General features: G+C 33.1%; 1 protein-coding gene across 2 annotated transcripts; it reads right to left on the bottom strand.

Moving 5' to 3' along the window:
• Positions 1–4101: 4101 nt before the first annotated feature.
• On the bottom strand, positions 4102–9961 carry LOC120270018 (protein CMSS1). Of its 2 annotated transcripts, none has more exons than XM_039277025.1 (7): positions 9571–9961; positions 9154–9346; positions 6981–7053; positions 6138–6187; positions 5306–5419; positions 5103–5208; positions 4102–4366 (listed from the first exon to the last, which is right to left on the bottom strand). In XM_039277025.1, the coding sequence occupies exons 1-7, from the start codon at positions 9884–9886 to the stop codon at positions 4292–4294; spliced, it is 927 nt and encodes a 308-aa protein (XP_039132959.1). In that variant the 5' UTR covers positions 9887–9961; the 3' UTR covers positions 4102–4291. The 2 variants fall into 2 exon arrangements, with proteins under 2 accessions (XP_039132959.1, XP_039132958.1); XM_039277024.1 differs by having other exon boundaries at positions 4102–4387.
• Positions 9962–26522: the final 16561 nt, after the last annotated feature.

Below are 26522 nucleotides of genomic sequence, written 5' to 3' on the forward strand. Positions count from 1 at the left end.
GCCATGAGGATTTTTAGTAAGTGGAAGAATGGTGTTAAAATACAAAAAGTAGTGAGTGAAAATTAAAGAAAAGCATTACTATAGTTTCATTTCAAAACATGATATTTAATAAGTGTAGTTCTGTCCCTAATCCATTCTTTCCAAAACCGTAAACCCATACGTACACACATACACAGGAGCATATATGCTCCCTAACCTACTAACACATGACTTAACATAAAGCTTAGACTTGATAAAATACCGAGCCCTTATTGGATGTAGTCAATGCCATGTAACATGATGTTGCTTCTAAACAACGCCAACCACAACGATTGGTTGGCCATTCCTGGCTACAGTTGTCAATCTTGATTAACCAACAAGAGGATGATTTATCTGTAGAGATGGCAATTTGTACCCTACCCGACGGGTATACCTGTACTCGTACCCGGTCAAAGAGGGTATTACCCTCTTTGACCTGGTAAGGGTACAGGTAAGGGTATTACCCGTTAGTTTTTGAGCGGGTACGGGTCGGGTAAGGGTGTGCCCCTACCTACATGTACCTTTACCCTTACCCTTACCCGTTGAAGAGGGTACGGGTAAAACCGCATCCAGTACCTTACCCTCCTCATATATATATATATATATATATATATATATATATATATATATATATATATATATATATATATATATATATATATATATATATATTTTCTTATTAAACTAAACATTTACTCACAATTTACTCAATATCTATTTTCATGGTGATTAATTTGAAAATAATACTTCAAATTTTCTCTTAATATATTATTTTAGATTTTATTTAATTTCTATATTTATATTTGATAATATTATCAAAATTGAATTTTAGATATATATTAATAATTATAATTAAATTAAAAAATAAACAAATATAAAAAATAATGTTATAATAATTTATTCTATAAATTATAAGAACATCCTGAAAAATAAAATACTAATAAAAAATCAATTGGATATAACTTATGAGAATTACTTATAATGTTTTTTATATTCAAAATCTTACTAGATATTTATAAAATTTGAAGCTATATAAAATATAAATAGTAGATATATGAAAAAATTTTAAACAAAAACCAAGATGGTTAAACATGAACAAAACAAAAGGAAGAGTTACCATTGAGTCCTAAATAGACGCCATTTTTATGTGATTATATAATTTAAGATAAACAAATATATATCAACTTGAAATTTTGAATTTATGGACATGTGTTTAAAGATTGTAATATAATGTATAATTAATTTATTTTTATTATTTTTTAAATTTAATTCGATAATTTGAACAACGGGTAAGCGGGTACCCTGCGGGTATACCCGTACCCTGCTGGTAAGGATAAGAGTATGATTTTTTTTACCCTGAAGAGTACGGGTATGGGGTAGGGGTTACGGGTACGGGTAAGGGTTTTGGCATACCCTACCCATACCCTACCCGTTGCCATCCCTATTTATCTGGGTGTTAAATGGACCAATGCTTACAAGAGAAGGAAAAACCAGTCAACAAAAGGCTTGGGCCAACCTGTGATAGTTGGACATGTGGAAGAATCTTTTTTAGGATGCTAGCTAGACCAAAGGAAAAAAAAACTCAGGGTTGGGAGATCGTCAGGGCACTAAGTGAAAGTATGGTGTAGAGAAAAGAAGAAGCATTTGGGCAATGAAAGATAACTCACTATATAAAGAGTTTGTTATTGGGTGAAGTGCGAGCTATCTCTGAGAGGAAAAAAAAAAAGGCTTATCTTCTTCATACTGAGGAGGATGAAAGGTTCTAGGGGTTGTTGATGTCATCTTCTTTATACTGCGAAAAAGAAGGGACAATAATATTAATAAGAGGAATGCTCAAACTTATCTTATCCTTCATCTATGACAATGTGTTGAATTTATACAGGTATGAAAAAGAAAAAAAAGTAGCTAATGGAAAACAGCTAGCTAAGTAGGGAACAACTTTAATAAACACAATAGAAGTCTAAATTCTAGCTACAGCTGGCTAATACATAAAAAAACATATCTTCAACATCCCTCCTCAAGTTGGAGTATGAAGATCTTGAATGCCCAACTTGCAAAGAAGAAAATGAAAGTGGTCACGACCCAATGCTTTAGTTAAGATATCTGCTAATTGAAATTGAGTTGATACATATTGTGTAGCTATTGTACCAGATTGCAGATGTTGATGAATGAAATGGCAGTCGATCTCAATGTGTTTAGTGAGCTCATGAAAAATAGGATTAGCAGCAATATGTAAAGCTGATTGGTTATCACAATGTAGAAGCATTGGTTGAGAGTGCACCATGAAAGATCAACATGAAGACAGTGTAACCATATTAGTTCACTAGTTGTAGTAGCTATAGAACGATATTCTGATTATTTAGAGGAGTGTGAGATTGTAGGTTGCTTCTTGGATTTCCAAGAGATAGGAGCGTTACCAAGGAAAATGTAATAGCCTGTAATGGATCGTCGGGTCTCGGGACAACTTGCCCAGTCAACATCACAAAAAGCTTTAATTTGAAAGTCACTATTTGAAGGAAAGAGGAGTCCTTGACCAGGAGAGCTTTTTCAGATAACAAAGAACATGATAAGCAGCATCAAGATGAGGATGACAAGGTGTTTGCATGAATTGACTAAAAAGTTGCACTGCATATGTGATATCTGACCGAGATATAGTGAGATAAATGAGACGCCCAATCAAGCGACGATATTGTCTTGGATCCTTTAAAGGTTCACCGAAATTTGAAGGCAGTTGGTGTTGCTTAAGAATGGGAAAAACAGCTGGTTTGCTACCAGACATACCTGTTTCTTTCAAGAGGTCCAGAGTGTCCTTGCGTTAACATGGAGATATCCCTTGAGGAGAGCGAGCTAGCTCCAAACCAAGAAAATACTTTAATGTACCAAGATCCTTTATGGAGAAACAAGTGCTAAGATACTTTTTGAGCTTTTGAATCTGCAGAGTATCATTTCCTGTAATAACCATGTCATCTACATAGACAAGGAGAACAAGAATGGCGGTACCTCTAGTCAAGGTAAAAAGTGAATGATCATTACGAGATTGAACAAATCCGTATTTCTTCAGAGATAGGGAGAACTTTTCAAACCATTGGCGAGAAGCCTGTTTTAGGCCATACAAAGACTTGAGTAGTCGACATACACGAGTGTCACCTATTGAGACATAGCCAGGAAGAGGAGACATATAGACTTCTTCGTGCAATTCACTGTGAAGGAATGCATTATTCACATCTAATTGATGTAATTCCCAATGTTTAGCAGCAACAATAGTCAACAAGCATCTAATAGTTGTTAATTTTGCAGTAAGTGCAAAGGTTTCATTATAATCCAAACCCTCAATCTGAGTGTATCCTTGTGCCACCAATCGTGCTTTGTAGCGATCTACGGGACCATCTGATTTGTATTTCACTTTGTATACCCAACATGATCCAACAGGTTTCTTTCCTGGGGGTAATGGCATTAAGCTCCAAGTATATTTTGTTCTAAAGCAGAAATTTCTTGTTTCATAACCTCACACCATTTTGGGTTTGTCACAGTTTGGGAAAAAGTTTTAGGCTCACAAACAATGGAAACATTAGCAAGGAAGGCCTAATGAGATGGAAGAAATCGTGAATAAGATACATGGCATGACATATTATAAATAGTACCTAAAGAAACTACATTGCACGTAGGCTGTGATGACTTATTTATTCCCGAAGCTGATACACATAATCATCAAGACGAGTTGGAATACGGTGTACTCTTTGAGGGCGAGGTGTGTTAAGTTGAGATTGTGGCCTGAGATTTGATTGATTGGTAGAGATTTGTGTAGTTGAGTCTTGAGATGGAGGCATAACTAGTGGCAGTAGTATCAACTAGTTCAATTTGAGATGGAGGCATAACCTCATCATTTGCTGAATTTTCCAAAGAGTCAAAAATGGGAAGGAGAATGACAACATTTTGTTCTTTTGAAGGTGTGTTAAGTTGAGATCAAAAAGGATATTGGTTTTTATAGAAAATGACATCACGAGATGTGAAAAAGAAAAGGAATGCTCTGATACCATGAAAAAGAAGTGACAGAAATATGAAGAAGAAGAAGAAGAAGAAGAATGCTCAAACTTATCTTATCCTTCATCTATGACAATGTGTTGAATTTATACCGATATGAAAAAGAAAAACAAGTAGCTAATGAAAAACAACTAGTTAAGTGGGGAACAACTTTATAGACATAATAGCAGTCTAAATTCTAGCTACAACTGGCTAATACATAAAGAAACATATCTTCAACATACTGAGAAGGCTAAAAGGTTTTAGGATTTGTTGATGTCGCTGGAGATCGACGGAGTATGGTTTCAATAGCAGCAGTCGTGCGTGCCTGAGAGAGAGAGTAATGAATCTGTAGATGCCTAAGTATATGTGTGTGTCAAAGAGAGTAATGATGTAACGATTTTTTTTAGTGTTTCATTTGTGCACGTGCGTGTGTAGACATATATATTACTAAACATTCTCTGCAAACATTAACATAAACATCTATAAGTGATGAAAAATAAGAGAAAGAGCATTGAAACAGATTCTGGGAAACTCCATTACAACAATCGAACAGCTTCTGGGAAACTCATTTAAAACTGTGTTTCATCTTTTTTTTCCAAAACCAAAGGCATTTCTAGTTCTTAAAAAAAAAAAAAGCTAGTTCACTTCAATATAAAAAGTAATAGAGGTAAATTCTAACCTACTTTCGGCCCTAAATTCTCAAATTTTGTCCAAGACATCATGGTGAAACATCATATTGCGTGGCCTTAAAAAGATGTTTCTATTGCATATATTGTATAACAGTTGTTAGCCTCATTCATATTTGTGTACTTGCAAGCATCGCAAGAGTTGCAGAGCATGCTCAACGTCAGCAGACCATTCCAAAATAGTCACAATACAAATCAAGACGTCATGTCCAAAACTTGGTTAAAATTTGAACCATGGATAAAACACAGGATGATGTGAGTGGAACACCTAATGTTTAGAAAGATCAAACAATCTGCAAAAACAGGCCCCTATATGAAAAATTGACGCTGACAAACAAAAAATGACTGCAGTGATTATTCATCAATGGGAACAACCTTTTCAGTCTCCGCACCAGATCTTGAACCATAAAAGCAGAAGCGGGTATCACCTTGTAGAAGCCTCGGATGAAAGTGGCTCTTGTACAAATCCCAAAATTCATCTCTGTGAAGAAAAAAAGATGTCAATTTTGATCTCAGGAAAATTGAAACACTGAATGCGTTGCCTTCACGAAAATGCTTGGAGGATTTGGAAACACTACCTGATTTGTTTTAGTGTTAGTAGTGTATAACCTTTTGCATCTCTGTGCATGTCCAACACAACAAGTGTTAAGCGTGATAGGATCATCGCATCCATATCAATTAACTTCTTGATCCTGGAAATAAAATGCACGAAGGATTCATACAAAATAGTACTTGATTGGAAATAATATGTACCGAACTGAAAACCCATGGTTACAATATTTATAGACCAAACAATTCTAAGAGTTTGTAACTTCAAATTTTGTGGAACTGGTTTGTGGAAAAAGACAACACATATTTGCATCAATGGCAATAAAGAAACATTTGGTATAATTCAACAGAACAGTATGAAAATTTATAGCTGAACAATTCAATCAAGTGAAGCTATTATCAAGTTGTTTATTCCAAACCTAGGGTAAATGCTCTCTTTACAGCCTTAAAGTTTTCAATATGATTTTACTAGCCTACCTGGTGTTTTCTACATTGCTTAATAGAAATGATTTCCAAGTTCAGCACTTCAAGAACATAGCAAGCCTATTAAAGATTATTATGAAGATCAGTGATGTTTTTCTGCCTTTTACGGCCTCTAATATTCAACATAATTTTCATTGACCTCAAAATTCTCAATGAACAGCATAAGTGGCTAAAGAAACATGAATAACAGAACCAATGACTGAACAAGAATATGATCAATAGTTCTAGCATTTGAAGTAGTCCAGCAAAAGGTGAGGTTTACATAATTATATAGAAAGACAGACGGAAAATATCTGTCAAGTGGCCATATAATAGAAGACAAACAAAAAAGAAGATATCGTAAAGAACAAGTTAAAATGATGGATTTACAAAAGGTACCTGCTTGGTGTTCCACTAGCAATATTGACTCGTCCTTTAAGAATTGAGACCTATATTAAAATAAATGAATAAAAAATTACAAAGGAAACCAAAACCAAACAATAGTGTTTTTGACAAGGAGTATTAAACAAAAAGGAGAACCAAATTAAACCAAACACCAGGTGATGTTTCCCAATTTGATAAGAAGAGCAAGCCTTGAGCTTAAACATATCATCATCAGGAAACTTTGATATGAAAGTCTATACAATGCAAGCATAAATCTTTTTCCATGATGCAATCTAAAATTCACACAAAGCTTTTCTTGTTTAAAGATGAATTGAGTCTGCTAAAGTGGAGGAATAGATCACTTAAACCTCATGACTTTGTAACTTTTGAGGATGCAATAACTATCTATCCCTAAATAGAAAACAGAATTTAACCTAGCCATGTCGTCTCCTAAATAGATTCATTAGAACCACTGAGGCATTTAGCAACATCCTTTTTGTGGATTTTAAATCCGGTTGTGGATGAATCAACTTGGATTTTTAAAAGTAAGCTATGTTATTACACCAGATACCAAGGTAAATTGCACAATGTGTTTTAACAGAATTATCACATGATTCAGATAGAATAAAGAAATATGATAACTTGTGTAAGTAAATGAAGCCAGAGCATCTTGTATTAAAAGCATAATGTATGCCAAAATAAAAATTTAGATCAGAAATGCTTTCATTGCTGTCAAATTGAAAAAAATAAAATAAAAAAATAGACAAAGCAGAATCCATGCTTGACCACAACCATGTAATCAAAGTGTACCACTGAAGTTACTCAAGCAGCATCGAAAAAATAAGTGACAAAAGCTACCTGATCTTCCACTTTCATATGTTTTGCAAATAGCTTTGCTGGACGACATTCTTTAGTGAACTTCTTCAAGCCCCTATAAAGCAAAATAATATTTCTCAGTCAATGTGAAAAATCAAAAGAAGTTTATTAGTGTAGAGATTCAAGCGCACTGCATGATCAGCACACCCACCATATATCTGACAGTTTATATATATACAAATATAATGAAATCATGCATGAATATAGACCAATCTGTCAATATAATAAGCACATACCCAAAATAATAGCCTTCTTTAATTGACTCGAAAACATTTTAAACATTACATGTTTGAAGACATATTTCACATCATCCATAGAAAGCACATAAAGATTTGTGCAGAAATAAAAAGGTGATTTTACAACCACATTGAACTTTTTTTCCAATTGTGAATGACTTGAGTCAGTAGTCAAAATATCTCAAAAGTTTCAACAAATGAACTAACAGCAAATATGCAAACTGCATTCAACTCACTGTAAACTAATAACCTTTCGTTTGTTTTTGTTCAGCGTATTCTTAAAGAACATATTCAAAATGTAGAATCAGGAAAAATGTGCAGATTAAGAAGTTGAAGAACTATCAGAACTGCAATTGGTAATACTACAATGCACTGACTAATCTAAAAATATTGCTTGCTAAATGTTGTTGTACTTTGAAAAGGTCAAAGAAATAATAAGCTTTAGTTTCCCCTTTATGTATGTCAAATGGTTTTTTTTTTTTTTTTTGGCTTCATGGCATCAGAATCTAGTGAATATTTAAATATCAGAATTAGGATAAATCCAAGTAAGAGTAAAACCAGATAGTGTCACCACAGTTTCAGGAAAATCGAAATCACATCAATAGGCCAATCATAATGCTTCCCAGAATTAGTCTACACAATGCAGGAGAGTACTGGGACAATAGCATATTTCAGGGTCTCAATTCTGAAACTGAGTCTAATAGAAAAAAATTGTCATCTGACCTTACAGATTTGGTTTATCAGATGACATGATACTAAAATTCTTACATAACTACAACAAAACGTATCTATCATAAACAAGCACAGACAAGTGATTAACAGCTCTAGACAATAACAAATATAATTGTATGTGATATTCAAAATATCAAGTCCGCATTAGAAATCCAGAAAATATAAATTGAAAATTAAACAACATTAGAAATGCATTGAGTTCAATGTCAAAACCAGAACTTTCCTTTAAGTATTAGTAAGGAAAATCAATCAATCACAGGTCATTGTATTAACAGATTATGAATTTTGTCCCAAAATAAAATAAAAAATTACATAGCAAAGTGAGAAAATGCTTTCATAATCCATTTATGGATTTTAAGTTTCCAAATAAACAAATACAAAGAGTGAAACACCTTTTTGCAAAGTTTCTCATTGCAATAAAATGTTGGATCTATAAACACATATATTAAAACAAAGAACAAATATGATATGTGCATCATAGAATTATCACAAAACATCAAATGTCAAAGAAAGATGAGAAGGTAATTCCAATTTAAACAATATATGATCCAACCACACAAACTCATGAAAGTTGATATTGATAGCAGTATTCAGAAGGTCAAAATGACAATATAAAGTCATCATCAATAGAATTCAAATACGGTTCTTCCCATTTCTTCCCTGACACCCTACATAAATGTGCATCAGAAGGGGCACATAAAACATTTCTCTACTTGCTAATCTAAAGACTTAATTTCATAGACCTTTGATAAATGTAGATGCATACATTACAAAATACCATAAGCTAAGACAGTGCATTAAGCCATTATCCAACAATCGCTTATAGTCAGTGTTCAAAGTAATTAGGATGACAGCTCTAAACAGAAAGTTTTCAAAAGGTCAACAAGAGACTATGACAAATTATAACCTAACCAACTGGTTTGCAGAGCATGTCCTCATCTCAGACATTGCTTATTGGTTCTAAATGTTAAAATTATATACAAGGCGAACAACGCTTAGAAGATTTCGCTAGCATGGACCAGATATTGAAACAGAAGAAGGATACAGTTTGCAAAAGGTAACTCCATACTCAAAAGATACAAAGTAAATCAAAGAAACAATGCCGGCCACACTCCAAAATAAGAAGCAATAATATGCAACATTTTTTTTTTTTGTTAACGAGATTAAAAAAATGAAAAATAATAAACCTGAGGAGCTCCAATGATCTCAGAGCAGATGCACTGATAACAAGGACTGCCGGGCTTCCAGCATCAATTCCATCTGAAAGCTTTCCCTCACAAAGCGCTTCTCTCCATGAGTCATCAAAGGCGGTCTTTATATGGTCACTGAAATTATCCACATCTTGTGCCACTTCTTGAGGAAGCTCTGCAACACTTGTATCTGCACATCACCATATTTTCACTCAAATTCCTTCAAATGATTTTCCTTTTGATAAAAGATAAATTCTAAGTCCCAATTCCTTCAAATACATCAACAACAACAACATCGCTTCTTCATTTCATGCTCTTTTTGGGTGAAAAAAAAAACACACACACGCACCTAACTAGCTTGATTTCAAGCAAAAATCTAGATAATATTTCCTCCCAAAGTGAAAACTTTAGTACCTTTGAAAGCCTCCAGTTCGAGAGGGGAGAGCTTAATCCCGTTGGCGGATTGGTAGCTGTCCAGAAAGAAGCGGAGTTGCTGGGCAGCAGGGAGGGTAGATAGAAGCAAGGCATCATGCTCCGCCTCTTTGCCCTTCTTCTTCTTGTTCCTCAGTTCCTCATTGGCCTTGTTCTCAAAGTCGGCTACGATGGGGTTCTTGCCAAGGGGGATGAGATTAGGGTTTGCGAAATTCCTCTTCTTGACCTTCTTCTTATTGGTGGCATGGAGCGAAGAGGGTCTCTTTGGTTTGGGGGATTTGTGCAACTTGCCCGCCATTGGCAACACCTCGGAGGTTCCTCCGCTTCTAGCTTTGCTCACCAGCGTCTCCGCTTCGTCCAGACAAAAACCAAAAACCAAAAACCAAAAACCAAAAACCAAAAAAATTCTTATTTATTAATCATCACTGTTTAAAAAATAATAAAAAAAAAAGTTAAATACAATTTTGATTGAAATATATCGATAGGCATGTTTTCTCGGCACGAGCGTAGATTTCAAATATTACTTTTGTTTTCAACTGTTCATTATATTTTTCATTTCTGTTAATATGTTTATAAATAATAGTTTGGTAAAAAAAAAAAATTATGATCCACGGTATTTTGATATGAACAGTTTATTCATTTGTATTATTGTGCTCATAAATAATAGCACAGTAAAAAATGAGATGCACAATATTTTGATTTGAATTGTTTACATAAATGTGCACAATAATTTACTCAATCATAACCGTCTACTAGATTTATAGTATAAACTAAAACACAATTCAGGAACAACTTAACAACTCTTTTGGAACCAGTACAATGCTCGGGTACCGTTCCTATAACTGTTTATACACTATTCTTTTCATATCTCTCTCATTCTCATCATCTCACTAACTTTATAAAATCTGAGGATGTTCTTATAAATTTCACCAGATGATGTTTTCTCATACATGTATATGTATGTATGCTAAAAAGAAATACAAAATAACTAGTAGATATTCTAAACTAGGAAACTAATTAACGAAACAAAGTCCGACAATCACAATAACCTTTATGTCCCATCTTAGCAAATCCATTCCCGTGTGAAAAAGCGATAACATAAGAGCATGTTTCTCATGTGTAGCTAGTTGATCAACCAATTTATACCACTAGCTTGGAATTAACTCCACATTCAAGTTCCAAGCTTCAAATAGAGTTTTTTGGAATGTCCATCACCTTTTGCTCCCAACTCTAGTTAAAACTACCCATGTTATGATTTATAGCTTGGTGTAATTCGGCATAGTTCATGAACACAAAATTAATCTTTATTTTCAATTCCATGACATTAGTTAAAGTAATGTTACCTTAGCTTCAACAATGATAAACATCCACAAAACTATCTAGAAACGAAACTTAAATGCCTAAGAAAAAATACGCTACAAATATTGCAATGACATTCCAGAGCAATTATCACATCATCTTGCTATAGTAATTCAATAATAGACCAACTAGAAATTATAATACTAAACAATAAAGTTGAGGGTAACTAGTCTTCCTTCAGGACATTCTCAACTTAGTCCTTAACAACCTTCGCGAGGCTCTCGAAGTTCTGATTCAGGGTCCTTCCCTCGATTTTCTGACGACATGTAAACACACCAGTAAATCCTCAACCAAATAAGCAATAATATCACGTCGAAGGCACACAAACCCCATGAATTCACCAGTATTATTATTTTCATCGAATTGATTTTTGACTCCAACAATTTTTTTGCCCCCACTCTCATTTCCTTTGTTCTCTTTTTCTAACCACTATTTATGATCCCCCAACAAGTCAATAAAATCCAATCTAAATAAAGGCAAGATATTGTTTCCCGGTGTTTCCGCCAGTATCACCCAATATTCCTGCAGAAAGATAATCTGAAGTTACAAAGATTTGTGTACTACATTACTATATGCCACCATGTTGTATGTGAAACCAATGCTACAGTATAGTGTATAACAGTGTTAAGTAAACCACTACACTAACACAATGACTAGCAAAACCAAAATGACATCACAATTTACAGTAACTTCTTGCAAAGCAAGGATATATATATATATATATATATATATATATATATATATATATATATATAAGCTATATGATGAGTGCATTCTATATCTATATTTTACATACCTCTTTTATATGTTTTGCTTGTTTTTTAGTATTCGATTTATACATTTCGATGCTACTTTGGGTATATCTATGTATCTGTGCAAGTTAATTGGTCCTAGGACATTGGATCGAGAATTAGAGCAAATTCAGCATCAAAAGAATTAATGTACAACTCTTCAGCTATTTTGGGGCGTGTTTATACCCCGTGCATATTATAGGACTTCAAGAAAATATTAGAAGAAGGAAGCACGGTCACAAAGCCCAAAGCATGGTCATGCTTATGGAAGCGCGGCCCAAGCACCGGCGTGCTTCTCGGCAGTGCACTTTACTGTCTGGAGAAATTCTATTTTGATGAAAACCCTAGGCCAACCTGAGAAGAGCACGAGCATTAAGCATGGCCTAAGCATGGGCATGCTTGTGTTGAAAATCACTTTTAAAGCCCCAAAGTTATGGTTTGAAAGGGAGTTCGGCGGAGCAATTGGACGATCTACACCACCATCTATCCAGGGGGTTAGAGTTGAGATTTAGAAGCATGATTTGGAGTGGAGCTAAGTCTGTGGGAGGTCCTCGGAGCGCAATCAGAGAGATTTGACAAGAAAAAGGGAGTCCATGGATTCTTACTTATTTGTTTTCTTTCTCTTCCATGTTGTGTTTACCGATGAGGGGCTAATTGTTCTCCAGTGTCCCGAGCTTTTGATCCTAGTTGACAATGTGTATTTGATTTACTCTTTTGTAATGACTATGGAGCCTTGTTGGATTTTCCTATGTTAAACTTTCTGTTATAAAACTTAATGTGCATGATTAGCGTAATTGTGATTGTAAAGCTTGATGTGTGTTGATTGCCATAGTTGTGATTACCTTTGTGTGTTACAAAACTCGATGTACATGATATTCGTAGTTGCAATTACAAAACTTGACGTGTTTGATTGTCGTAGTTGTAACATTGCTTTTAGAGCATGCATAGGATCAATAGGATGTACCTGATAGTCATGGTAGAAGAGTAAATACATGTTTCACTAAGGGATTAGTCCGGAGTGCTACTTCTTATCACTGTTTCTACTCAATTTATCCTCCCACTTCTTTCCATCCTCTATCACCTTTCTTATTCTTTTTACATCCGTAGAATAGATTTCTCCCCAATCTTTGATTCAGCTAGATATTTGAAGAAAAATTAGTACTAGAAGATTTCTAGCCCCTATAGATTCGACTACCCAATCCTTTTGGTTACAGTATATTGTTTTTTACGACCAGTGCACTTGCGAATACGCAAGGAGTGTATCACTATACAAGCGATTACCAAAACTTGTTTATAAGCACATATGAAACATTCATAATTCTAGCAAAAGAGACTTAAGAAGTAGAGGTATATCATACAAACCACTAGGACTAATATCAATAATAATTTGAATAACAATAATACCCACAATGCTAACATTATCAAATAATACAACCCTCATTTTCATGGATTACTGCTAACCTCACCTATCAAATCAGAGCACTTAAATGTAGTAACTTCCAGCTTAGGTGATCTTTAGTCCCTGATGCAGGGTGGTTAGTGGGTGCTCCACGTTCCAAGCGCGCAGTGTTCGAATCCTCTTGTTTGCGTGCCTTTTAAAAGAAATAATTAGTGTAGCACCGGTAAGCTTTCGTTGTTTCTACGATTTCTTTGGATTAGAGTGAAGCTCTAACCCTTAGAACTTTATTGGTAACCTTTAGACCTAGCTTTGTGAAAACCCTAGGATCGATTTAGGGTTGTTTGGTAGAAGGAACCTAGGGTTTCTTTGCTTGGATTTTTGTACTAATCTTTGATGTTGTTTGTTGTGATTGGCAAGGAGGGTGAGGCGTTAGCTCAAGGCAAAGAGTTAGCCAAGGATTAGCTTGTGAAGAAGAGGAATCGTCAATCTTGTGAGTGGGACTATTAAGCATGACTCTATAGAAGATTACCCATATTTATATGTTTATATAATCTATCTTTCTTAATGAGTTTTTGTGGGTTATTATGATTTCTTTTTAGAAGTTTTAACCCTTGGATGAGTATTATTTCTTGGTGCTTCTTTTATGCAATTTGTGTTCAAAGGAAAGAATTTCCATGTTGTTTCTTGTGTTGGATTATGTAAATTGATTTGTATTAAAAGCTTGAGTTCTACTTGTGCTTTTATCATTTCCTTATGGAAATGGCTGAGATATAGTTGTTGTGGGTTATTGTGTTGGCTATTGTACTCCATGTGGAGTTGTGCTTATTGTTGAGTCTGTATGGTGATACCCTACTACAGTAGACGGTCTCCACGGCCAGCATTTTGGGCTGGCGTGGTAGACCGGCTGATTACTACGAGGGTTAATTCAGGTGGAGTGGACAGTCCTGACTGGATATTCATCGAGTAGCTGTTGTCACCATGCAGTGAACCGATGGGTCAACGTCAATGGCATGAGTACTTTGACGGCTCTAAACCTAGCTGGGGCTGCGGTGAAGGTTTAGGGAGGTTTCTACACCACTTTATGCTGGGTGAGTGTTGGGTGTTGCTTTATTCTGGGTTGAGGACTATTTTGATTTACATATTTATTATGGAAGCTTGGCTTCATGATTAGCTTATTTCCATAATTTGGAACTCTATATTTAGTATTTTTACACTTTGATATTCTAAAACCCTAATTGAGGTAGAATGCCTTCTGATTCTATCTTTCTTGCTATTTTTGTATTAAGGTTTGCTACTATATGTATTCATGCGCTAAACGAGTTATTTTATTTGTAACGTATCATATTTGGAGATTTATGTTATTTTTGTGATACATTTCTATTAGAGTTGTGCTAACCGCCCCTTACTGAATAACATTAGTTGCTTACCCCACCCCCACCCCACCCCTTTTCCTCTTCCCAGCCTTTTGCAGGTAGTAGGTTCGGCGGTGTGGTAGTGTGCTGAGCATTTACTACTGTCCTAACTTTTGTGTATCTTTTCAGTTCATGTATGTTTATCTTAGTCATGTAGTTTAAATTATGGATCCAATAGTGTGTAGTAAATCTTTGTTGTATAGTTTGTATCTAAACAACTCTTAAACCCTTGGTGTGTCAGTTGTGTGCTGCTGTTGTTATTGTTGTTATTGTTGTTGTTGTTGTTGTTGTTGTTGTTGTTGCTGTTGTTGTTGTTGTTGCTGTTGTTGCTTCCATGTGCATTCGTGAACCCCTCTAATTCTGTTTATTATTATGGTTATTGTTGTTGCTACTTTCGCTGTGTATCAGTGTAAATATGGTTGTTTCCAGGTTATTAGTTAGCCTTGCGGTGCCCCAAGGGTTGAGTGGCGGCGTGTCCCTCCTCAGGATCGTCGCAGCAGTTGTCACATCCCATGGGCCCATAGGTCGGGGCGTGACTATATATATATATATATATATATATAATACACTCATAACACATTGACACACATGCAGAATATAACTAATAAAGACCAAGGAAAGGTGGGTTTGGGGAAACTTGAGTAGTCTTTAAATTTTAATTAAAATTCAAAGAGTGAGGAGAAAGAGAGACTGAGAAGAGAAGCAGAGTCCAGCCGGTATTTCAACAAGCCGGTATTTAAAATTTTTGAAATTTTGTTATATTATTCCCACTTGTTTATTTAATTATTTCTATAATATGTAAATGTTTTTTCATAAGTAATAAATCTATGTGAACGAGTCTCTAAATTCTAACCAAACTAAACCCTTAGGACTGAAGAAAGGAGGAGACTGTGAAGAGAAGGAAAGAGTTTGCCATTTCAACTAAGGACCTAAGGTGCTATTTATATTTTTTTTACAATAAATATGTAAATACTTATTTATTTAAAATTAATGAAATTTTAATAAATTATTACTTTTACTAGTTTGTTTAATTATTATCATAATATATAAATGTTTATTTATAACTGACAATAAATTAAGGCCATTTATGTATAAATTTGTACAATTTTGTTTATTTGGCATATTTATTTATTAAGTATCTAAGTATGTATAGATTAAGTATTTAAGTTGATAAGCTTGTGTGTGTGTTTTACAAAACTATTGATATTTTAATATTTTATTTATGTGTAAAATTGAAAGAAATGAATATTTATTTATAAATTTGAGATTGTGTATTATAGGACATGGATAAATTTTTAATTACATGACCACAGAGTGGAGAGTCTTCTAATGCTCGTAAAATTCCATCAAGCTCCGAATCAATTTTGGATTTCAATTCTGATGGCATTGTTAGTGGCGGGGGCTACCAAAGCCGATTACAAACTTTGAAATTGGGATTAGAGATCAAGTTAGAAGGGGAATATTTAGCTAAAGGCCCCTGTCAACCAATTGGCCATAATTTTCATCAAAAAAAAATATGGTAAACAAAGGAGTTTTCAAGATATTTGGTTTAAACAACATCCGTGGTTAGAAGATAGCGTGACCAAAGATGCGTCATTTTGTTTTTGGTGTTATCTTTTCAAACCAAGTAGGGGAAATCGAATAGGAGAAGATACACTCACTAAAACAGGAATAATTGAAAAAAAGCATTAGAAAAATGTGTAGAACACATTGCCGTTGTAAATAGTGCTTATAATGATGTCAAAGTACAGTTTCAAAGCTTTCAAAATCAAAGGCAAAGGGTGTCACACCAATTCGCTCCACATTCACAAGAGATGGAGGTTGCATACCGCATTCGCTTAACGACAGTTCAAGATATGACGCATTTTCTATTAAGGCAAGGTCTACCTTTCTATGGACATGATAAGTTCTCAAGTTCATTAAACAAAGGCAATTTTCTCAAGTTGCTCTGGTGGTAAACCTATTGAATGATGAGTTCTCAAGCTCTCCAACTCCAGCTAGTGATTGTTGTTGTTGTTGCTAAAGACAATCGGATTGTAAGTGATTTTTTTCAATTTGTTACTATGATTGTTAATGTGGCCAGAGCATCATGTAAAATAAGAGATCAACTTCGACAACATCATCATGATAGGTTAGTTGAGCAGTTGGAGAAGGTAGAGATAGTCAGTGGCAAAGGAAAAAAAATAAGAATCCAACTTAGCACGTCCAGGGGTATAGTGGCAAGTTTGATAGAAAAATGGATAGTTATTAGTTTGTATTTGTGATGTACTTGATGAGGCTCTTGTTGGGGATAACAAATGAATTATCACTTTCCTTACAACAAAAATATTAGAATATTATTCAAGCTATGCATTTAATTAAAACTGTGAAAGCTCAGCTTCAAGAGTTCAAAGAGACAGGATGGGAAAATTTCTTGCAGGAGGTTTGCCTTTTTGTGACAAAAACTTGATCCTAGTACCTAGTATGGAGGACAATATAAGAATTCATGGTCATTCTAGGCGGGATGGACAAGTCACTACTCATTTTCACCATTATCGAGTCGATATTTTCTATGAGGTAATTATTTATTCATTTATGATGTTTTGTAAATACCTTTAATTTAGTTATATAGTAATGTTTGTTATTGATTTTATTATTGTTGTAATGTTAGGTTATTGATTTGATTGCACAAGAAATACAAAACCATTTCCTAGAAACTAGCACAGAGTTATTTCTTCTTGTGTCATGCCTAGATCCAAGGGACTCGTTCTCCAAATTCAACATCCACAAGCTACTCCGTCTAGCAGAGCTTTATCATAAAAACTTCTTAGTGGCTGAACACATGATGCTTGAGGATTAACTTACCACTTTTATTTATGATATGCAATATGTTGAGACAGGTAAAATTACTATTTTCTCACTCGTTTATCGCCTTATTAAGTTGGCATTAGTTCCACCAGTTGCAACAGCTAGTGTTGAGAGGGTATTTTCTACAATAAATGTTGTGAAAACTAATTTACATAATAAAATGGGAGATGAGTGGATGAATGATAGGTTGGTTATCTATATTGAGAAGGAGGTTTTTACAACTATCGACAATGAAGTGATTCTATTACGTTTTCAAAAAATACAAACTCATTGGATGCAGTTACAGTTCTAGTTCAGATGTGCGAAAATAGTTGTTTTATCTTTTTTCCTACATGTGTATTTAAATTGTGGTTGTTTTAATTAAAATTTGTACTATAAAATTATTTTATATTCCAGACAATTGCTTTTGTTGAATGTTTTTAACCGTCACCTTTACCCCCAGTTTTTGAAACAGACTACCAAAGTAAGAGCATGAACTTCAAATACATAATGTGTATATTAAAACAAGCCAAACGTTAGCCTTGCTTCTTTTCCCAAGCAAAATTCCCATTCACCTCTAATATAAAGAATATTTGCAAAATGTATAAAGCATGCTAATATAAGCTTATGCATAATGGATGGTTCTCAACATAATTTTAGTTACACTTAAGCAAATCGCATGAACCTTGTTTCGATTAAAAGTAGACATATAGGGATTCAACAAAGAACAATTTCAAGCCATTATAAACCCTCCTCAATTTACACCATTGATTTTAATCTCAACCTTTTCTACACTCTTCCATTCTAAACATGCCACACTTTAAAACACCTAACCCCAATGATATACCTCCAAATGCATAAATATTTTGCAGGATAGAAGTTAAGACATTAAGGGACATTTAAAATATTTATTTATTATTATCATATCCACATAATTATAATCTTAAAATTGTTAACTATTAAATTATAAAACTTAATTTATGATAACATCAATGTCCAATAAATTTAGCCTTATGATAAAGCCCCATAATTAATTTTTTAAACAAATATTATCTTTAAAATTTTCATTTACGATTATCTATCCACATCATTATAATCTTGAAATTTTTTTTTAAACTATAAAATTTATCTTATTTAATTGATTCATAAGGATATCAAAATGCAATAGATTTGGCTTTATAATATTTATGATGGCATTATAATCTATTTAATGGGTCAATGAAGATAATATTGGGACTTGGGAATTAGTTAGAATTCTAATGTTAGTATTGTAACGTTACAACTTATTATCTTAACATTCTAACATTACCAAATGTTTAAAAAAATAAAATAAAAAATAAAAAACAAATCCTCTACACTTATATTTAGCGTTAAAAGTACCATTATATTGTTTTCACAAAAAATTCCCTTCTTTTGTCTTAGCGTCGAAATCCTTATATTTTCTAATCACAATAAAATTTTTTTTTATCAATTGTAATCAATATCAATTTTGTACAAGGAAAAGAAGTACGGTATCAATTTTATTTAATTTTAATAGTTTTTTTATAATTTAAACGCATTTTTCTTATTTTTACTATATCAAGTAGTTAATTGGCTTTATTTTTATTTTCTTATAGGGATTGTACAACAATGGAAAAAAAGTGCTACTTCAATTCGGGGGCGTTCATTTCGGGGAAAGTGGTATGACTTTCCCCACTTCTGATGTTCATTTGTGCTGAAGTGGGGTCACTTCTCCCACTTCTAATCGAAATGGATTTTAAACTAAACCCACTTAATATTTTTTACTGAAGTGTAGGAAAGTGAGCCAATTTATAAAAACTCACTTCCTTTCACTTCCAAAGTCATTTTTGAACTTATAAAACTTCACTCAACACCTAAATTCTCTGGTTCTATTCTCACTTTCTAACAAATAAACACCAGAAGTACTAGAAGTGACATCACTTCCCCCCACTTCAGAGAAGTGGCACTTCCCCCCTTCAGATCACTTTTCCCTGAAATGAACACCTAGATGCTTCTTTTCCATTTTCTATAATATTATTATTTTTATTATCTTTTATTGTTTTTTTTAATAGAATGACTACTAGAAAATATGAATCTGGGTATGAGAAACCAAAAGAAGAAAAGAGTAGACGAGTTAATTTAATCTTAAAAAGGTGTACTTGAAAATTTTGTTACTTGTAGTAAACAAAATATTACATGTGATGAAAATTTAGAATATAAACCAATTCATTATAATGTGTTGGGAGTAGATGAAATGTGCAAAGAACAAAATCCTTACAATAGTAATGATATTGAGAGTTCTTCAATTTCTAGTGAAAATAATGAAGAAAATACACTTCATATAGAAAATAATAAATACCAAAATGAAATATCTTCACAAATAGAATTAGATTTATATGATCCTGAAATTGGAAGAATGTTAATTCTAATTTCAGAGATTTAATTGTTGCAAAGGGACTTATTAGAAATATAACTAGTAATTTAGATTTTCCAAAAGATTAGAACTCTCAACATTTTTTCATTATACATTAGACTATAAAATTGTTAAATGGAGAAAGGCATGACAGAAAATGGCTAGTTTATTGAAAAAAATTAGATAAAATATTTTGTTTTTGTTGCAAGTTATTTTCAAATTCACATTTAGGTTCTCAAATAGTTAATGATGGGTGTAATGATTGGAAAAATCTTAGTGCTAGACTCAATCAACATGAACATCTAATAAACATATTATTAATATGACTACTTAGATAGAATTTGAGGTGAAATTACAAAAATAAAAAAAATTGATAAAAAATTGCAAGAGCAGATCAATAAAGAAAAGAACATTGGAGAATTTATTGTTGAGAATTTATTGTTGTTGTGAAAACTCTAGCAAAAAATAATTTGGCATTCCAAGGGTCAAATGAAAACAATTATGAGGATAGCAATGGAAATTTTTGATACTTATTGAAATGATTGCAGAATTTGGTCCAGTGAGAGAAGAGCATGTATGTATTCAAGCTAGTGAAATAGATGATCATTATCTTGGCCATAAAATACAAAATAAATTGATTGATTGATTTATTATCAAATGAAATAAAAATAGCAGTTGTGAATAAAATTAGACAAGCAAAATATTTTTCTATCATACTAGATTGTACTCCTAATGTGAGCCATCAAGAACAAGTGTCTCTCATTTTAAGATGTGTAGATACTTCATTTGTTCCAATTAAAATAGAAGATTATTTTATAGAATTTTTAAAAGTGGATGATACATCCGGGAAAAGAATTATTGAGGAGCTCATGAATTTAATGAAAAAGCTTGATCTTATGATTGATGATGTAAGGAGAGAAGGATATGACAATGGGTCTAACATGAAAGGAAAATATCAAGGTGTACAAAAACCATTGCTTAATATCAATTCTAGAGCTTTTATACACCTTGTGATTGTCATTCACTTAATGTGTTACTTTCTGATATGGCTAATTGTTATCTAAAAACTATTATATTTTTTGGAGTTTTACAACCTATTTATTCAGTTTTTACCTCTTCCATACAAAAATGAAAAATTTTAAAAGATCATGTTCCTAATTTAATTGTTAAGCCACTATCACAACCTCGTTAGGAGAGTCGTATTGCAAGTGTTAAAGTAATTATGTTTCAAACTCTTGAAATAAAAGATGCTTTAATTGAGTTAGCAAAAGATAGTGATGATCCCATAACAAATAGTGAAGCCAATTGTTTGGCTTCATATGAGCTCGAAAACTTTGAATTTTTTATGGTTATGGTTATTTGGTATGATCTGTTATTTGTTGTTAATATTTTTAGTAAACCATTCAAACCAAAGACATGCAAATTGATATTGTTATTGATCAATTAAAAGCACTTCATGCATTTCTTAAAAGTTACAGAGAAAATAGATTTGCAACAGCATTAATTTCAGCTAAAGAAATAGCCATTCAAATGAATATAGAACTTGTGTTTTGTGAAAAAAGAATAATTCGTAGAAAAAACAATTTGAAAAAAATGATACTAATGAGGTAACATATTTGCCATAAGATGATTTTAGGATTAGTTATTTTACTTGTGTAGTTGATCAAGCTATTTCTTCTTTTGAGAGTAGATTTGAACAATTTAAAATATATGAAGATGGTTTGAAGTTAATATAATTATTTTTACGGTCAACTATGTCACAAGAAAGATTAAATGGATTGGCCATTATTTCTATTGAGAAAAATTTAGTATCTCAACTTGAATATCAAAATTTAATAGATAATTTTGGATCTCAAAAGGCAGCAAAAGTGAACTTTAACTGAGTTTTTTTTTTATGCATTTCAACTTATTAAACAAAGGACTAATGAAGGATCTCAAATCTTTAGATTTTTTCAGGTTAATATTTTATTTATCATAATTATTAATAAAATATATTTTTATTATTAATTATGTAATTTATTATTTAATAAAAATAATTTTAAATAATTTCTCATGATTTTACCTAGGGCCCTATTTTCTCTAAGACCTGGCCTACTTTGAACTTTGTTTAAACCCAAATAACCAATTATAAAAAATGTTTCTCAATCTACAAGTTTTGCACAACAGTATTTTCCTAACAATTTTAGAAAAGAAATCATATCTCACCTAATATAGACCCAATGAGTCTAAAATTTTGCAAGTTGAAAGTCAAGATGATAAGAAGTATCTTCTATTTTGAGCACTTTGTCTAATCCTACTTAGTGAATTCTAAATTTGCCTCTAAGTCTATAGGTCCACATAGTAGAACCTTCCAAACATATCAAATAAAATGGATCATATCTCATAGAATGTATCCCCAATCAATATGAATGGCTAGTTGATGGATTAAACAAAACGCCAACTCTTCAGTTTTGACCTCCTACAAATTATACCCTTACGACTTCCAAATTTAGGACATAAATTCTAGCCAACACATCACCATAACTTGAAAATTCATTCCCAAGCATTTCCATAATCATGTCTAGTTTCTATCCATTCATTCGTTCAACCACCATACCTCGCATTGTCTTAAATCATATCCTCTCTCTTACATTTAGCAGCCACACTCAAAGAGAAATAAATAACGCACATGCTAATCACCAAATAGAAATAATAGCATAGCATTCAATCAAGGGGACTCAAGAAATAGAGAATTCAAGGATTTTCAAACAAGTAAACTTGAAAAAGAAACAATCAAATCTAAAAACCATACAGTGTTTCAACAATAAAGGGCATTAAAGGATACCCACTCACCAAACTTCAAGCTTTGTGACTCCTTCCACTTCCTATTCTTCTCCTCCTTCCTAGCATGGCGGTCCTTTAACACCAAAATGTCCAACCTCAATTCCCTCATGTTGTTCAACATCTCTTCCCCATTCCCCCTTCCTTTTTCCTTTATTACAACCCCATAGAATAAAAATTAGCTCTCGGGTCTCTAGTGAAATGCTACAATACTAACTACATTAGCACAGGAATTTTCTGAGTCCAGCTACAATGATGTTCTTCACTATCTACAGTTAAAGTTACAATCACAAAGATATATATTACAGTAATGGTTCATTTATATGCATTGAAATATTAAACCACACTTAGCTTTCCAAAACCATCATATAGCAGTATCAATTACAAAAGAAGCTAGTATATACTCAGCAACATGCTATTCTCAAACCAAGCCCTAATTAGTCGAGTTGAGCTCGAGCTCGAGTATCTTAATACTTTACTCAAGTGCTCATGAGCCTAATCGAGTAGTTATATATATATATCATTTTATATTGAAATTACAATTTTATCCTCCAATTTATTAAAATTTAAATTTTAAATAAAATAAATCCTGATTCTACATTTTCATAAAAAAAAAAAGGAAACCTAAACCTAACTCTCTCTTTCCTATCCGCCTCCACCTTCGTAAGTTCTCAACATTGCCATCTCCGATTCAATGTCCGACACTCTTGAGTCCCCACTCTCTTTCTCTCTCTCTCCACTTGCCCACCACAGTACCACTATCAGCCCAAGTTCCCAAGAATTTCATTCACCCCAAGTTCTCAATCTTCTCCATTCTTGTTTGTTTTTTAAATTTATTTTGAAAAATTTTCTAAATATTTATATGTTATAATAATTAATTTGTTCATATTTAGATTTGATTATCTTTATTTAATTTTTTTTCTAATTATTATATATGATATTTTTATTTCTTTAGATTTGATGAAAATAAAAGATGAGATTTTTTAGCTATTCATACTTGATTTTATCTAAAACAAAATTTAATTGGATTTCTTTTAACCTCTAATATTTTTAGTTGAAAGTTGAAATTAATTAAGAGAGAACAACACATTAGAGCCAAGATGGGAGTTTCAAGTAAATCAAGCCTAGAGGTATTCATCTTTGATCTAATCTTCTTTCTTTCTCAAATAAATCTATTTAGAGCTTTGGTTTTCTAAATCAAATCTTTTTTTATGGAATTCTAAAGAACCCTCTTTGATGACTTGGCAAAGCCTCACTTTGCTAGCATGCAAGACTTGAGGATACTTTTGTTATGAATTTAACTCTCTTCTCTTCAAGTTTGTATCTATCTAATCCCTCTTTTTAAGGTCTTTAATTTATCATTGTTTTCTTTGTAAACTACTTAATTATGATATCATATTTGATAGTCAATCAACACTCCATCTATGATCTATCGATTAGCACTCTATCTATATCTATATTTATGCACTTTCTCAAACTTTTAAAAATGTAGATACTTACATGTGAATTGAATGATTTTTTTGCTCTTTACAAGTAGTAGATTTTATATATAAAAAAAAAAAAAACTGTGCTTGTCTTAGAGAACACTCTTGTTTTTCATACAAGCTATTTTGTTTATTTATAGTTTATATGTTATTCCAATATTAATTATAATATTCAATTATTAAAAGTATATGCTAAATTTTATTCTTAGGTTGTAGGCAATATGTCATCAAGCACACAAAATACTTCTACAACATATCAGCCTAAAGCAAATTCATCCACTAGTCGGGCTATGTTGGATGGTGATACTTCACTAAATACAAGTTTAGATGGCGATAAAGCCACCAATCCCAATGATAAAGAATATGATGCTATTGATCTTGATGATGGAGAGGAAGGTGAGAATAATGAGAAAAAAAGGGTAAAAACTTCTACTATTTGGTTGGAGTTCAAGGAAATCATTCTCCCTAATTGTTCTAGAAATGGAGAGTGTATCCATTGTAAGAGGAAGTTGGCTATGAATGCTAGAAAAAGCACAACTCAATTTAAAAGACATTTGTCAGCTTGTGTGAAAAGAAAAGTTAATCAAAATTAGCAACAAAAATTCTCTTTTCAACCTGTAGAAGCAAGAGGTAGTGATAATGCTTCAAATAATGATGTGGCAATTAGAATTCTTAAAGATACTTTTACAAGAACGAAGAAATTGCTTTATGGAGGAAGGTTGTTTCATGTTCATTGTTATGCACACATCCTAAATCTCATAGTTCAAGATGGCTGACACAACAATTTGTGTGCGTGTACCACAAGTGCATGGGTGTCAAAGTAATAAAATACCCAGTGAATCGGGTAGTCGAATCCACAGGGGACGGAAGTACTAGTGGTAAGCACATCTCAGTTATCTAGTCAGTATCAATATTATGGTGAAGTAAACTCAATTGCAAGAATATGAATAGTGCAAGCAAGCAAGGAAAAGTAAATGTAAGGAGAGTCTTAATCAATAAAGATGAGGTACCTGAGCAATGCTCCCCCTAGGATCTAACATGAAGCACAAGACTTACTAAATGTTTCTAAACCGAGTTAAAAGAGTTAAGGTAATTCAAGAATAATCAGTCCCTGCCTCCAAACCACTGATACTAGTCCCCTACGAGGTCCCGATGGAGAAATCGCTCAATCTCACACCTTACATCACATATGACCACAATAAACTCTAGGGATATCTAAGAGTACAACTGATTTCTAAAGATAGATCTAACCCTACTTCTAAGTAAAAGATCCCTAAATCCATATAAGGTCCCGACGGAGAAATCTCTCAATCTCACACCTTACACCAAATATGGTTGCATAAAGCCTAGGGAATACGGAGATAGGAAGCACTCATTAGAGGGGAAAGGGGGCACTCCACTATCTCATGATTCACCCTCTCAATTCTCTCCAATCTTGAAGTTCTAACCCTAATGGAGACCTCTCTCTCACCAAGGCAACAAATCATGCAATACAAATCAATCACAAGGCTCAATACGACATGCAAGCAATGAGAAAATAAGATTGAAACTCAATTAAACTTGGAATCAATAGAAAACATAAAGTAAGTCAATACAAAGATATGATCCTAGGGTTCACATGCCCAAATACCTACTAGGGTTTAGCCCTCCATGGGGCAAATTACAACTCAAAGAATAATGCAATGAAAAGTAATGAAAACTATGGAATAAAACCCCCTTGAATTCATGATGATGGCCTTGATGAGTCACTCAACGTCTTGAAGGATCCCTCTCCTAAGCTAGGTTGCAAAAGGCTCCCTTGATGCAGTAATTTGCTGTAGTACTCTTCATAAACACGGCTCACACACTCTTCTCTTGAGGCCACATGGTCCACAAGTCCACATGGTAAGTGATGAGACTTTTCATCATCGAATCATCATTGGGAAGCTCTTGCATTTTTCACACAAATAAGGACATGGGAGTGTGGCTGCCTTTGTGCCCTTCCAACTCACAAATTGGCTTGAATTCTCTTGGATGTTGGCACACACCCCCATGTACATGAGCTCCTCTTGTGTCTTGATCTTTATGTTGTACAAAAAGTTCCCAAAATGTGGCTTCATAACCTATCTTTGTTTTTTTTTTTTTCTTCCTTCAAGGCATTCACAACCTATTTGCACAAAAGAACACTAAATACACTTTATGAGACATAAACCATGGTAAAAATAATGCTCAATGCATGTAAAACATATAGAGAAATATGTCTACTCAAGCACTTATCAATGCCATTTCTGAGATTGAAGATATTCATGAAAATGTGAAATTTATTAATCATAATGAGGCAAGGTTTAACTCATTTTCTAATATTGTATAGAAGCTACATTTACCTAAGAGAAAACTTATTCTTTATTGTAAAACACATTGGAATTCAACATTTGAGATGTTTTCAGTTGC

This window comes from Dioscorea cayenensis, chromosome 10, assembly GCF_009730915.1.
Source record: "Dioscorea cayenensis subsp. rotundata cultivar TDr96_F1 chromosome 10, TDr96_F1_v2_PseudoChromosome.rev07_lg8_w22 25.fasta, whole genome shotgun sequence".
Lineage (NCBI taxonomy): Eukaryota > Viridiplantae > Streptophyta > Magnoliopsida > Dioscoreales > Dioscoreaceae > Dioscorea > Dioscorea cayenensis.